A 15,023-nucleotide genomic window follows, 5' to 3' on the forward strand; every position below is an offset into this window, starting at 1 on the left:
AAGAATTCTCCATAATTCCTTCCTGGGAATATTCTTAGGGCAGGAAACAGTTCAGTTCCCTCAGCTTAAGACCAACTGTGTAGCAAACCTGGCTCTGCAAATCCAGGCTCAGGAACATCCCACAACTGAAAGACTTGGATATCAAACTGATGTAACAAGATCAGAAAATGCTGTGAGTGTTAATCAACAGCTTGGCAAAATGGGAACCAACCAAAATGGGGTTGATTGGATCAGAAAGTGATGAGATAAGGTGATACCAGTGTGTAAAATACAGGGACTCCTGCTGTGCTGGAGCAGATCCTTTGGTATCCAGCTGAACATTTCCTGAGTGGAGCAGGAAGGATGCACTGGCACGGGCCTGCTCCCAGCCAGCCCCCCAGGCTGTGGGCAGGTGCTCAGTGCTGCCCTGGCTGCTGTTCCCTCCACAGGGCAAGTACATCCTGACCCCCAGCCCCATCACCTACGCCGAGGAGCAGCTGCTCCATTTCTTCGGGCAGCTCCTGGGCATCGCCATCCGAGCCGATGTTCCTCTGCCCCTGGACCTCCTGCCCTCCTTCTGGAAGACCCTGGTGGGAGAGCCCCTGGATCCCGACCTGGATCTGCAGGAAGCTGACATCCTCACCTACAACTACGTCAAAAAGTTTGAAAATGTAGGTCCCTTTTCCCTCTTCCCTCCTTCTCCTCAGGATTCCCCATGGCACAAATGTGCCTGCCCTGGCTGGTGGCTGCCAGGTGGTTTTTGTGGAAGCAGGGTTGGGAGATGGGTGGATTCCTCTTGGATGCAGGATTTTACATCCTGTTGCCTTGGAGAAGTTTCCCACACTCCCCTGCTGCAGGGCTCAGTGGAATTCCGGCTTCTGGAATATTTACTGGAATTGCTAAACCAGAGCAGAACTCCCAAAGCAGGATTTTGCTGTTGGAGTCCCCGTTGTGGGGACACCTGTGAGGAGGCAGTGCCATGCAGGTGACCATGTCCTTGTCCTTGTTCTGTGACAGATCAGTGACGAGACAGAGCTGGAAGCTCTGTGTGCCGAAATTGCCTCCCAGCACCTGGCCATGGAGAGCCCCGACTGCCCCAACAAACCCTGCTGCAAATTCACCTACCTGAGCCTCACTGGGGAGGAGGTGGAGCTGTGCCCCAGGGGCAGGCACATCCCTGTGGGGTAAGGAGCAGCCTTCCAGGCAGGATGTGGCACAGAACATCTCTGGAATCGTTCTCCAAGCACAGCCTCTCCAGAGGTGCTTTTGTAACAAGTTGGAAGGATCTGGGAAAGCTTTGTTTCGTGAGAAGGTGGCAGAACTTGGGATCAGTGGTGCTGTTTGGCTCTGTAAGGGACAGAGGAGCAGGGCTGGTCCCAGCTGTGGGGGCTCCCAGTTGTGAGGGATGGGCAGGTGGGAGGAGAGGAGGAAGCAGAGGACAGCAGAATTATCTGGGAAGCATTGGAATGCCAAGTGTGAATTGCTGACTCTGGATTGTTCCAGACCAGGATCTCTCCATAAAACCCTTCCCTGTGTAACACAGGTGGGGCTCAAGGGCTCTCCCAGGAGTTCTCCCTCAGCCCAGGTCTCTGCCCCTGCAGGTGGGAGAACAAGGACGTGTACGCGGCCGCCATCCGGAGCCTGCGGATGCGGGAGCTGCAGACCCCGGAGTGCATGACAGCAGTGAGGGCAGGGCTGGGCTCCATCATCCCCCTGCAGCTCCTGACCACACTCACCCCCCTGGAGATGGAGCTGAGGACCTGTGGCCTTCCCTACATCAACCTGGAATTCCTCAAGGTGCTTTGGCCACGCTCCTGTGGGACACAGAGAGGGGGATCCTCCAGGGGAAGGTGGGAGGGGAGAATCTTTAGGTTTTGGTTCCTCAGCCAGGACATCCTTGGGGAGCTGCTTTTCCCCCAGGGAAGTTCATTAAGATTTCACTTGATTCAGGAAATGATAGGGTAGGGTTTGTGCAGAGAGGAGTAAGAGTCTGAACTGGGGAAAATTCCTGAAGGGAGAGAGGTGAGCAGCAGTGGACACGTGTCCCTGTCCCCTCAGGCACACACCATGTACCAGGTGGGACTGATGGAGACCGACCAGCACATCGAGTTCTTCTGGAGCGCCCTGGAGATGTTCACGCAGGAAGAGCTCTGCAAGTTCATCAAGTTTGCCTGCAACCAGGAGAGGATCCCCTTCACCTGCCCCTGCAAGGACGGCGGCCCTGACACCGCCCACGTCCCCCCCTACCCCATGAAAATCGCCCCCCCCGACGGCGCCGCAGGTACGGAACTGAGGGAAAGGAGGGGAAAAGGAGGGGAAAAGGAGAGGAAAAGGAGCTGCTGCTGCTGCTCCCAGCTCTGTGCCCCCCTTTAATGAACACTGACAAAGGAGGGGCAGGTGGTTATGAGGGGAAATCAGGAGAGAATTGGGGCTTAAATGATGTAAAGCTAAAATTTCACCTAAAACTTGAACTGCATCCAGTGGGGAGTTCCCTGCCCATGGTGGGAGAGTGGAACTGGATGAGCTTTAAGATCCCTTCCAACCCAAACTGTTCTGGGATTCCACCATTAAAACTTTGCCCAGTAGAGATGCAGAGACACTTTGCTATTTGTCTGAAATTAAATTGCTGGGAAAATACTGGCATGAGACCTGATGGGAGAATCACAGAAACATTTAAAATTCAAAAGCCCCACAAGAGTCAGGGATAGGATTTTGTTCACAGGGAAGAGACGAGGATCTGACTCCATGTTTCAGAAGGCTTGATTTATTATTTTATGATATATATTATATTAAAACTATACTAAAAGAGTAGAAGAAAGGATTTCATCAGAAGGCTGGCTAAGAATAGAAAAAGAAGGAAATGATAACAAAGGTTTGTGGCTCAGACTCTCTGTCTGAGCCAGCTGGGCTGTGATTGGCCATTAATTAGAAACAGCCAACATGGGCCAATCCCAGATGCACCTGTTGCATTGCACAGCAGCAGATAACCATTGGTTACATTCTGTTCCTGAGGCCTCTCAGCTTCTCAGGAGGAAAAATCCTAAGGAAAGGATTTTCCATACAAGACGTGTGTGACAGTGCTGGGCTGGGTGTAACCCCTGGCGGTGGCTGTCGCGCAGGTTCCCCGGACTCGCGGTACATCCGAGTGGAGACGTGCATGTTCATGATCAAGCTGCCCCAGTACTCCTCGCTGGACATCATGCTGGAGAAGCTCCGCTACGCCATCCACTACCGCGAGGATCCGCTCAGCGGCTGAGCACGAGCAGGGAATGCCTGGAGGTGACTCCGTGACTCTGCCCAGTGGAACCCCTTCAGTTCCCATCCAGCACCTCCCCTGGGATCAGCTGGGGGTTAATTTATTTCCTGAACCTTCGTTCCCATTACAGTAATTCCCAGAAGACTTCCATTTTGTATTCGTAGACTTTGTGGTGGACTGGTTCTTTTGCTGCCTTGTTTGTGGAATATTTGTAGGATAGTTTAGTAAAGACCGGTTTGTGTATAATTTAATTTGGGGGAAAAAACCTTTCCACCTGTACATTTCTAATTTTGTAATCCACAATGGTCTCTGCCCCGTGCGAACACCACTGGCAGGGAGGGCATTCCGAGGCCGGGAGCCCTCGCAGGGGAAGGCTCATGGATCGCTCTCCCTGAGGGGTTTTTGAGTACAAAAATGCCAGGTTTGGGTGTGGGGAGGGAATCACTGCATGGGCAGGAGCAGAGCACAGGCACGATTTGTGGCACTTGCTTGAGGTTTGAAGCAGAACTTTGCTGCCAAACTGCTTTTTCCACTTTTCCACCACTTTCCTTGAAATTTTTCTAAACTCTGACCAAGCACATGGGGGCTGCCACAGGGAACTGGGGGGTTCAGCTCAACACTTTTGGGAAAATTTCCAATAGAACAGTGAAAGGGTTGTGATTCCATTGGGTTTCTGCCCTAGATGTTCTTGAATGTCTGCTTTGCTTAGCAACAAAATAATTTATTGTAATTAAAATATGAGCAGAACAAAACAGCTTCTCTCCAAAGGGTGTAAGATACCACAGTCCATCCCAAATATGCGGGACTATCCCATTTCCCAATGAGCTCTCAGAACAACCAGGGGGTGCTCAAACACCTGGAACTCGTTTTTGTACTCAAAAATCTTTGATCCAAGAGCAAATTATCCTAAAAACCTCTGGCACCCGGCAGGAGGACGAAGCTCCTGTTCTGTGTGGAAAGCTGGGAGGCAGCTGCGGAGCAGGAACAACTCCACGTTTCACTGGTGTTCTGTGGACTGTTCTGGATGGTTCAGAGCAGCCCCTCCACAGGTGTCTCATCCCTCAGCAGGATTTCTGGGCCACTCCAGCTCTGCTGATCCCTGGGATCCTGAGTTCTGAGGAAGAGACCATCCCGGAATCCGTCGGTGCTGTCCGTGAGCCGAGTGCCGGCGCGGAGCCGCCCGGGAGGCCCCGGCTGAGGTGACCGAACCTCCAGCTCCGTGTCCCCTGGCTCCAGAACTGCTCCTGGGAATCCCAAATGTATTTATTGTACATTATTGTGAATAGTGGGAACGCTGAGTGCGTGGGATGCGGGAGAGGCGGTGTGAGTTGGGGATGGATGTCCTTGTTCTTCCGTGCGCGAGTGGGAATGGCAATGGCAATGGGAATGTGTGTGCAGCACTCGTAGTCGTCGGCATCCGGAGTCTCCCAAGCCCGTGGTTAGGAAGCTGTTACCCTCCCAATGCATATTGCCCTGTCCAGGGAACAGATCCCTGTAGGAAGAATATTTACTCTTGAATCTCGTCCATTTCCTGGTAGAAGCGTTTATGTAGCTCAGAAACCACTCGGAGCAAGCGGGAACACCTGGAGTTTACAAAGACCAAGGGAAAAGGAAGCCGAAGGGGTGGCTCGGAGCCCGTTTGTTCCCAGACAGGAAAGGTGGGGAGCACTGGCTGGATTCCATGGCAGAGCTGTGGCCCCAGGCTGGGCTCTCTCTGGCCTTTCCTGGGGTCCAATCCTGAAATGCTGAGGGGCCATCCCGGAGGGCTCCGTGTGCCAGCGGTTCCCGAGGCTCCAGTTCCAGCTGTGAGTAAGAAACTGCTGCTGCTGCTGCTGTGCTTGTGCTCCTTGGGAAGCACATCCGAGTGGAGCACACCTGCACCCGGCCCCGGGCGTGTGCTGGAACGTTACTTGATCCGTATTTATTACAGTTAATTATTTATGATTACAAATAACGAACTTCTCGTCGTTTGCACCTGGGGGTGTAAATGAAGCTTCTTCTACAGGACAAATGTCGCACCAATAACCAACTTCCATCGACTTTGGTTTGTTCTGGAGAACAGGATGAGCCCCACAAGAGGAATTGTGGGAGTTTTTTGGCTTTTTTTTTTTTTTTTTTTTTAATTCCATGCTCCTGGGAAGGAAGTGCTGCAGCACCTCAGCTGTGGCTCAAATGGCCTTTTAATTAAAGCTTTTCTAATCATCCTTAATTCCTCGTGCTTTAAATGAACTTGACATTGTCTGTACTAGGCTTGTTTGTCGAAGCAAAGATTGGTTTGTGATGATTATTATTATTTTTTTTAATATATATTCATTCAGAATGTAAAATTATACTAAACAATGGAAAAACTCTGGAGCTGGGTATTAGTTCTAGCTTGGTGTGTGTCCATCTCGGTTCCATACACGGCATTAACCTGTAAGTGCTCTTGGCCATCGAGTGTACACCTGCATAAAGGAGATTCTTAACATCCCTGGAGGTGTTTGTGTCCTTCTGTGGGGAGCAGGGACTGGGATCTGCTGCTGGAGCTGCCTGAGGCAGAGCAGGAGAGGGGGAGAAAGGGAGCTGCAGCTGCTCTGTTGGAATCCCACTTCTCCGGGTTCTCTGTGTGTGCTCGGAACAGGATGGATGTCAGCACTTTGTACCAAAGGGAAGCAGGGCCACTGCTGAGGTTGTTCCTCTGGGATATTCCTTGTGCCTGAGGCCCAGCACAGGCTCTGCCACCTCAGTCATTAATTATTTGTCATGTTTAATGATCCCTGACCCACAGCATCCCATTATCCATCCCAAACCTCAGGGACCAGCTCCCATTCCCTGATCTTCTCACAGCCCTTCTCCCCAGGAATGGGAAGAGCAGAGGTTTGGTGTCCCCCTGTTTTTTTAAATACTTTTATTCTTCTTTTCTTGTCTAAATAAGCACATTTGGTGGGAGCATCTGTAAAATGTCTTTATCTGAGGAGGAAGTTCCCTTCAGCCTTCATTGGATGGAGCTGGCACCTGAGGCAAGGCCTGGGTACTGACCCTGCCCCAGGGGTGGCCAGTGAGCCCTGCCAGTGCCATCTGCTGCACCTCCTCAATGAGGCTGATGCCCACGGGTGTTATCCAGGCTCTGCTCCACTTCCCCAAGTCCCAGGGATTCCAACAGTAACAGAAGCCAGGGAATAACAGCAGGAATGGATCCTCAGCAGGGGCTGTGGTCCCGTGTCACCCCAGGGGACAGATGGCACTGCACAACGGTTTGGGACAGCCTCAGAGAAATTTTATTCCCAGAAAATTAAAAAGCTTTAAACTTGAAAATGCAGCACTGAGAAGCCTTGGAGCCCCAACCCTCAAACCTGCTCTGCTTGGGACAGGTCTGGAGCACTGACTGCTCCCTGTTGGTGTCACCAGCTGTCACTGAGCATTCCAGGGCAGGATGCACCCAGAGCTCGGGGTGACACAAATCCCAGCCCAGGATGGCACAAGGAGCCCACACAGACACAGAACTCAGGTGGTGCCCAAGGTAAGACTCAATTTGATGCCTTGGGGGTGGTGCTCGAGGTGATCAAAGACATAAAAACCTGAAGTTTGCTCTCACAGATTAAAAATAGAGATTTAGAAAATGGTCACTGCCTAAAAATTGAAGCTGAGTGTCAGAATTTGCTTGCAGGAGTCTGGCAGAGCCCAGGGGCAGGGCCGGGTGCTCCATGTTCTCACAGGCACTGGCTCACTCCTCTGGCTGTCCAGCTGCTGGGCTCTGGCCTTTTGCCTTATGGGAGGGGGAGAAGAAAAATGCTGTTTTCAAATATGACTTAATAAGGGAGGGCTGTAAAAAGCAGCTCCTTGTCCTGGCAAAAGCACCAGGAGCTGCCCCTGCAGCCTCACCTTGGAGCTCCGGCGCCGGAGGCCGCTGCGCCCGTCCGACAGCCCCAGGCTCCCTCCTCCTCCTGCGGCACCAGAGCTGTGGGACAGGGACACCTTCAGAGGAGGCAAAGCCACCCGAGCTGGATAAACACAGGACAGCACAGCAGGGAGACAGGGAAAGGGAGAGGCCCTTGGGTCTCCTCTGACCCTGGCCCAGATGTTTCAGAGCAGAAGCAGCTCCTGTTCAGAGCCCAGGTGAGAGCAGAGCACTCCCATGGGACAGTAATGAGACTTTAACCTACATTTGATCCCAGTGACCAGTGGGTCTGTTCTCTTTTGAGGTAAAAACCTAAATTTGTTGTTTGAAACGCAGATAAGCACCAGCCAAAATCAACTGGGTGAATCTGAAAGCTTTGGAAAACCCTTTCAGCCACAGGCAAAGCCAAAGGGACCCAGATTTGCAGCATAAGAAGGGGAATGGAGCAGAAGGAAAGGCATTACCTTGGCTGGGCTGGAGAAGCTCTGGAGGAGCTGGAAGTGAAGGTCTCTGCCTGGAAGTGCTGAGCAGCTCTTGCCCGGGGTGCTGTCCCAGCTGCAGAGTCACCTCTGTCCTTCCGTGTCCCCTCACTGCCACTGCCCTTCCCGGGCTTGGCCGGAGCGTCACCGGCTCTCCCGGGAGGGGACAGCGCCGCGCTCCCAGCCTTGGCCACCCCCGTCCTCAGCCTGGGCCCTGCAGCAGGGAACAGCCCCAGCTTCCCAGAGCCCTCTGCGTGCCAAGGAGAAACATCTCCTGCAGGGACAGAACACGGAGCTGAACAGGAACTGCAGCATCAGGAACAACCCCAGTGTCCACCCCAGGACCCCCAAGGACAGAACTCCAGTGATTTGATCCTCCCTCCCTGAGCCCAGCCCCAGAGCAGAGGATGGAGATTTCTGAGAGAGAACAGGTAACAGCATCTCCCAGGGAGCTCAGGGGAGCTCAGGCTGTGCCCTGCCCACACCTTGGTGCCGGATCCGTCGCCGAGCTGGCTCTGGTGAGTCCCGTCTGTCCCCGTGGGGCTGGGCTGGCAGCTCCTGAGCTGCAATGTCACCCGTGGGGCTGGCAGGGCGCAGGTCACAGTGGTGCTGCACAGAACACACAGAACACACAGTGCTGGTCAAGTGAAGCCCACTCAGGTGGAAACCCCTGGGAAAACACTGCGCAGCAGCAGCACTTGGGGATGTTAAGAGGGAATAGTGGAATCCCAGAATGGTTTAGAGATCTTAAAGCTCATCCAGTTCCATCCCCGTGTCAGGCTGCACTGGGCTTGGAGCACCCTGGGTCACTGGAAGGTGGCCCTGCCCATGGCACGGGGTGGGATGGGATGGGCTTCAACATCCCTTCCAACCCAAACCATTCTGGCATTCTGTGATAAGCTCTCAAGTTTGATCAGATCTCATTCCCAGAACAGATTTTGCTGTCCCCCAGGAGAGGAGAGGCCCAGAACAACCAACCCAACCCCAGCTTCAGCAGCTTGCTGGGACCAGGGATGTGAATGAACCATGACACAGAGAATGGTGAGCTCAGCATTCTCCCATCTTGCCTGTGGCAGCAGCAGATTCCAGAGGACTCTTCCCTGGGCACACCACACCCAGAGCTGGAGTTTGTTCTCTCCTTCCCCTCCCACCCAGTTTTACCCTTGTGCTCCTCTCTCCCCTCAGCTGACTCATCCAGGGTTCAACTTCATTTTGTGTGATTCTGATTGTGCAACTTCAGGCCCTTTTGTTTAGTGTCATTACAAGAGCTTTCACATTAATCCAGTACTTTTCAGGAGGAGCCTCAGTGCAGCACAACCCTTCACATGAATCCCAGAGCTTTGTGTGGGAAGATCTGAGCCAGGAGCAGCTCCCTGAATTCATGGAATGTGCCACAAGAGCCCCTGGGACTGGGCCCATCCTGGAACAATGGGATGTGACCACCAGAGCCTGTCCTGTTCGGTACCTGGTGATGAAAGAGAATCTCCTCTTCCAGCTGGATGCCACAGAATTCACATGGAATCATGATGTCTCCTTCTGCCTGGCCAGCTTGGGGCTGGGATGAGGGGACACTCCTGTGGCTGTTGGAGCCCTCAGCCTGCAGACCACTGTATTCCCATGGATTTGGAGAGGAACTTCTCTTACTGAACGAGGCAAAGGCACTTGCTGGGTTACACCCTGTCTGTTACACAAACAACAGGGAAAAATCACCTTTCCTGATGAGCCAGGTGGGCACTGAAAACCACTTTCCTTGGCACAGACCCAGAGTTCTCCCAGTGTCACCCACACCCTTCCACACCCTGCTCAGTGACAGCCACAGAAAAGTCATCACTGCAAACCCCGAGACCAAAGGAAATCTCAAACCTGGTGAAGGATCAGATCTTCAGCAGGACACAGCTCCTCACAGAACTCGCAGGGCAACATGATCATGTCCTTGTCTGCAGGAGAAGCAGGGATTGCATCCTCTGTGAGCCTGGTGAAAGCTCCTGCTGCATCATGGAACCCTGTGCTGCCATTTCTCCCCTGAGAACGAGCTGCACTCCAGGTTTCCTCCAGATCCTCCTTCCCACCATTTTTACTTCCACAAGAACCTTTTTCCCCACCTGGGCTCCCACCATACACCAAGGTCAGAGACCCACTAATTTAATAACCTTTGATTTCTTCACTTGCTGCTTTGCTTTAGGAGTCTCAAAATGACTGATTTTCACCTTTTAAAATACTGAGGTAATCTTTAATATTCCCAATCCAAATTTTCCTTTTCCCCTCCCCTCCAATTTAAGGATAAACCCCACCACAACAGTGTTTATACCTATTTTGCTGTGCTTTGATGTGCTAAAGGAGCCTGGAGAGTCACAGGAGAAGATGCTGGACAGCTCTGTTCCACCAAGGTGGGCAGATTGTCCAGGCTCTTTGGTGTAGTCGTATTCCCAGAAATCCCTGGGAATGTCAGCTGCAGCATTATGCTGAGGGTTATTCTCACTTTGCAGGCTGAGAGCCAACACATAGTCCAGGTCAGCATTCCAGTCTTCAGCAAGCTGGGAATGAAGGAGTTCAGGTCTCTGTAGCTCATCCCCTTCAAAACACAAACATTGTCAATTTGGGAGAACACCAAACCTGCCACCAGCAGCTCCCTCTGCACATCAGACTCAGCCCCAGGGTTTCTCCTGGAGTTCAGCATCTCAAAGCCAAGGGCACCTCTAACAAAGCCAGGAGGATGGAGAACAATCATAGCCCAAATTACAGGGAGCAAACAACTCCAGTTTCATTTTTAAGCCAGGTACTTTGAGACAAAAAAAATGAAGCAAGTGGGCTTTTATCCAAGGCACCTCAGCACTCCTGGCTTACACCTCATTCTGTGGGTAAACATTCCCCCTTGGTGCCTCTGGAGCATTCACTATCCTGTGTTTCCACAGAAAAGAATCACAAAACCTCACACCCGGACCAGCTACCAAACGAGCAGCCAGTTCTTCCTTCCTGTCTACTTTTTCTCACTTTTGGTTTCTTTGTGCTGTTCCTGTGAACGCCCTTAAGGTTCTTGTCCTCTGGGGGTCCTGTCCCTAAGGTTCTGTCTTTAGGGGTTCTGTCCCTTAAGAGTCTGTCCTGAGGGGTTTTGTCTTTAGAGGTTCTGCCCCTTAAGATTCTGTTTTTAGGGGTTCTGGTCCCTTTAGATTCTGTCCCTTAAGATTCTGTCTCTAGGGGTTCTGTCCCTAAGGTTCTGTGTCTCTGTCTTTAGGGGTTCTGCCCCTCAAGATTCTGTTTTTAGGGGTTCTGGTCCCTTAAGATTCTGAGGTTCTGCCCCTCCAGATTCTGTCCCTTAAGATTCTGTCTTTAGGGGTTCTGCCCCTAAGGTTCTGTGTCTCTGTCTTTAGGGGTTCTGCCCCTCAAGATTCTGTTTTTAGGGGTTCTGGTTCCTTAAGATTCTGTCCTTAGGAGTTCTGCCCCTCCAGATTCTGTCCCTTAAGATTCTGTCTTTAGGGGTTCTGCCCCTAAGGTTCTGTGTCTTTTAAGATTCTATCTTTAGGAGTTTTGTCTTTGAAGGTTCTGCCCCTTAAGATTCTGTTTTCAGGAGCTCTGTCCCTTAAGATTCTGTCTTTAGGAGTTCTGTTCCTGCAGTTGTGTCCTTTAAGATTCTATCTTTAGGGATTTTGTCTTTAGGGGTTCTGCCCCTTTAGATTCTGTCCTTAGGGGCTCTGTCCCTGCAGTTGTGTCCCTTACAGGGTTCTGTCCCTGCAGCTGTGTCCCTTACGGGGCTCTGTCCCTGCAGTTGTGTCCCACAGCCCCTCTAAATCTCTTTTCCCCGCTCTGGCTCCTCCCCAGCCCATCCCCGCTCCCTGGTCCCCGTGGCTCCACCCTCACTCCGGGCCGCGGGCGCGGCGGTGGCGCCGTCCTTGGCCGCCCTCTGCGGTGTGTCCGGTGTCTCCGGTGTGTCCGGTGTCCCGCAGACCCGCGGGTGCTCCGGCAGCTCCCTGAGCAGGACGTGGCGGCCGCAGCGCCCGCAGGGCTCGGTCCTGGCCCCGCAGTAGAGCTCGTGCTCCTGGAGCTTGTTGAAGGCCAGCTGGATGTCACAGAACTGGCACAGCACGGGCCGCAGGGGACACGAGGACGCCTGGAAAACACAGGGGGTTACTCTTCCCACAGGGACACGGGGATTCCTCAGCTTTGGAGAGCTCTGCTGTGTCCTCAGCCAAAGGAACAACCTGGGGTAAACTACAACGTGGGAATGTGTTGGAGGCACAAACTCAGCAGCTGAAGCTCTTCAGGTGCTCAGGATATGATTTTGAATCTGCCAGGGTCACGTGGAGCTTTCTGGATTTTGCTTTTCCCCTCCCCTCCAATTTAAGGATAAACCCCACCATAACAGTGTTTATTCCTATTTTGCTGTGCTTTGATGTGCTAAAGGGGCCTGGAGAGTCACAGGAGAAGATGCTGGGCAGCTCTGTTCCACCAAGGTGGGCAGATTGTCCAGGCTCTTTGGAGTTTTAGATACAACCCAAAATCCAGTTGTATTCCACAGCACAGCTAAAATCCACACTGGTTTTTAGGGAACAGACTGACACCTCATTTACTGCTCAGCAAGAACTGCTTGGACATGTTCTTTACCCAACACTGAACCCACTTTAAAAGGGGTTAAAAACAGATAAAATATGTGATATTTGCAGATGTTGCACCAAGGAACAACCTGCACTAATAAAACATCATCGTTTGCTTTATAATCCAAAAGCACCACACACACACACACAGAGGCAGGATTAGCTACTCCCAGGGTTTAGAACTGGCCAGATTTCCAAAGAAAATCCTTTTTCCCTCAGCAATCAGCAGGCTGAGGTGGCAGTTCCAGAGTTGTCTCTAGAGGAGCCCACAGCAAGGGAAGGGATGACATTTATAACAAGATTGTCTGTGACAGCAGCCAACTGGATTCAGAACTCAGAAAATCCCACTCTGGCCTATTTTAGTTTATTTTACAGGCTATTTTTAAAGTCTGTTTGGACAGATTGAGTTATTAAAAGTCTCATAATGGCTCCAGCAGAAACATGAAACAGGAAAGGAATGAAAAAAGTCAAGTCAATCATACTTTAAATAGCTATTTTTCAACTGACAAGGACAAAAAAATCACCAATTATCACGGATAGCCCTTTGATATGAAGCCCTGAGTGGCTCCAGGACTTCAGGGCAGTTTCCAATCCCTTCTCCCAGAGGGTGTGAGTTTGGGAAGCATCGCTCCATAAAGGATGCACAAGCCCCAGGCTGGAATCCAGGCTGACAGAAAAGCTCTGGAACCAGTGAAACACCAGAGCAGCCCCCAGGGGTTCAATAATATCAAACCCACCAACCTCGTGATCCTTCAGGAGGCTGCTCTCCATCTTCATCCTACACTTGCAGGTGACCTACAGGCAAAGAGACCTCGTCAGATGAATGCCCACAGGAATGAGCAGCTCCAGAGCAGAGGAGTCTCTCACCTGCACGTGTTCAGACTCAATGTGGTTCTTCATCTCAGACTTTGGGATGGAGTCGCTGCAGTAGGGGCATATTTCAATATTTCTTCTACAGTGGATTTCATGGATGATGAAATTGACTGCAGGAATATCCTTTTTGCTGTGAGAAAGTCGCTGAGGTTACTGGGCAGAAACTCAATGACAACAAATCCAAGCAGTTGTTCACAACAGAAAGATAATGCTAAGAAAGATTTCAATGAGTTCACGGTTTAAAGTGAGTAGAGAAAGGCCCAGCCAGGCCTCAAGGTTCCAGCACAGGTGGATATTAATGTATTTAACATGCAAAAGTCACATTGTATTCAGATAAAATCCAGGGGGATTTGTTTCCTTATGTGAAAGGGAAATCTTGCAGCACAAACAAGTTATCAGCAGGGATCAAGTTAATAAATTAGTCTGAGAAGATAAAAGTTTCTTCCTGAAAATAACTTGGCTCTTGAGAAGTCAAACAATGCTTTGGAAAGCAGTCAAACTTTTTTTATACCTGACAGATCCTGTTCCAAGCTAATGGAACCATGGAATGGTTTGGGTTGGAAGGGACACCCTCCACAGACCAGGCAGCTCAGGGCCCCAGCAATAACAACGCTGCTCTGCACCCCAAAATTCCCCAGCTCACCTCACTTTTACCCCAAAATTCCCCAATTCACCCCGTTTCTAAGATGCTTGTTTTCTGTCCTGAAACCAAAGACAAAAGGACCAAAAGGATGTGAGGCACCTGGAGCTCAGTCCTTCCTCCTGCCTCAACCAGGCAGCATCATTTCTGCATGGATCATCCCCTTTCCAAGAAATCCACCTTGAAAACACCTACATTAATTTTATAACCTTGTGTTTGCTAAGCCCACAGCTGTTCTCTGCCCTGCCAGATCCCAGGCACCCAAAAGCCTGGCAAAGCAACAAAGTCCAACAGCAGCGACTGAACTGCACAGACCAAACAAACCAGGCTGATGTTGCAAGAAATTGTCTGGATTCTGATGTCTCTTGGGGAAAAACAACTACAGAAAAAGTTAATTTCTTTAGCTGCTTGAATTCGAGACACAATTTGTGAGGTGATTCCTTATCAGCCACTGGGCTCTCTGCAGAGAGGTGTAATCAAAGAAAAACTTCCACAACAACCCTGCCTACTGATCTATCCTCGTATTTCTGCTCCTGAGCCACAGAACTGCTGAAGAAAAACTCGGAATCGTGTATTTTGTGCGGGTCTCACTGAAAAGCGAGTCTGGTTTTCCACCCGAACGTTTCGGTTTCTATTTCGTTCCCTATTAAGTCAGAAGGGAAATGCGACGCCCAAACGCTCAGGAGAGGCCCTACGGCCGTCTCCGCTATTTCAGCGCGTTCCGAGGAGCTGTACCCCGGCCAGTCCACACCGAGCCCGGCCCTCACCGACCCCCGGCCCCGGGCTGGCGCTCACCGACCCCGGCCCTCACCGACCCCGGCCCCGGGCTGGCGCTCACCGACCCCGGCCCTCACCGACCCCGGCCCCGGGCTGGCCCTCACCGAACCCCGGCCCTCACGGACCCCGGCCCTCACGGACCCCGGCCCGGCCTTACCAGTTGCCGCAGAGCCGGGACTCGGCCGCGGGCACGTCGGCGATGGCCATGGCTCCGTGCGGTGCCCGCTCCCCTCACAGCCCCGGGCACCGAGCCCGACTGCTGCCGCCTCTGCTGCGAGGGACCGGGACCGGCGAAAGCGAAAGCGCGGCCCTGCGGAGATCGCTCGGGAGTGCCGGTCCCGAGTCCGCCGGCCTGAGGGTCGGTTGAGGGTGCCGGTGTCGGGTGCCGATCTCTGGTGCCGATCACCGGTGACCCGGCCCGAGTCGGGTCGGGTCAAGTCAGGTGAGGTCTCTGACGCCCCCGCCCGTGGCGATGCCGGTGTGCGGCGCCGGTAGCGGTGCCCGGCGGGTGCCGGTGCCCGCCGTGTCCCGCTGCCCGCGGCGGCCCCGCCCC

The 15,023-nt window shown here is 52.3% G+C and overlaps 2 protein-coding genes across 3 annotated transcripts in view; one reads left to right on the forward strand and one right to left on the reverse strand.

Annotated features, from left to right (window-relative positions):
* HECTD4 (HECT domain E3 ubiquitin protein ligase 4) overlaps positions 1-3,989 on the forward strand; it is a 57,005-nt gene extending 53,016 nt beyond the window's left edge. The window contains exons 71-75 of the mRNA XM_066562325.1: positions 429-650; positions 997-1,163; positions 1,581-1,776; positions 2,038-2,260; positions 3,099-3,989. Coding sequence (XP_066418422.1) covers positions 429-650; positions 997-1,163; positions 1,581-1,776; positions 2,038-2,260; positions 3,099-3,235 — 945 coding nt within the window. The 3' untranslated portion in view covers positions 3,236-3,989. The remainder of the gene's footprint in view (positions 1-428; positions 651-996; positions 1,164-1,580; positions 1,777-2,037; positions 2,261-3,098) is intronic.
* Positions 3,990-6,469: 2,480 nt separating this feature from the next.
* Positions 6,470-15,014, reverse strand: TRAFD1 (TRAF-type zinc finger domain containing 1). 2 transcript variants are annotated; one of them, XM_066562323.1, is made up of 11 exons: positions 14,628-15,014; positions 13,048-13,183; positions 12,922-12,975; positions 11,447-11,696; positions 9,900-10,163; positions 9,455-9,528; positions 9,057-9,272; positions 8,077-8,200; positions 7,577-7,865; positions 7,097-7,172; positions 6,470-6,980 (listed from the first exon to the last, which is right to left on the reverse strand). In XM_066562323.1, exons 1-11 carry the CDS (start codon positions 14,675-14,677, stop codon positions 6,939-6,941), a joined length of 1,575 nt encoding a protein of 524 aa, XP_066418420.1. In that variant the 5' UTR covers positions 14,678-15,014; the 3' UTR covers positions 6,470-6,938. The 2 variants fall into 2 exon arrangements, with proteins under 2 accessions (XP_066418420.1, XP_066418419.1); XM_066562322.1 differs by having other exon boundaries at positions 11,441-11,696.
* Positions 15,015-15,023: the final 9 nt, after the last annotated feature.

This window comes from Molothrus aeneus, chromosome 18 (genome assembly GCF_037042795.1).
Source record: "Molothrus aeneus isolate 106 chromosome 18, BPBGC_Maene_1.0, whole genome shotgun sequence".
In the NCBI taxonomy this organism is placed as follows: Eukaryota; Metazoa; Chordata; class Aves; order Passeriformes; family Icteridae; genus Molothrus; species Molothrus aeneus.

What these genes read in the sequence shown, in the direction of transcription:
- TRAFD1 (XM_066562322.1), bottom strand. Translation starts at nt 14,677, where the DNA reads ATGGCCATCGCCGACGTGCCCGCGGCCGAGTCCCGGCTCTGCGGCAAC. An exon ending in TCCCGGCTCTGCGGCAACTG is followed by an intron (nt 13,184 to 14,627) that starts GTAAGGCCGGGC and finishes ACTTTCTCACAG; the next exon opens with CAAAAAGGATATTCCTGCAG. An exon ending in GCCCGCGGCCCGGAGTGAGG is followed by an intron (nt 10,164 to 11,440) that starts GTGGAGCCACGG and finishes TGTGTTTTGAAG; the next exon opens with GGGATGAGCTACAGAGACCT.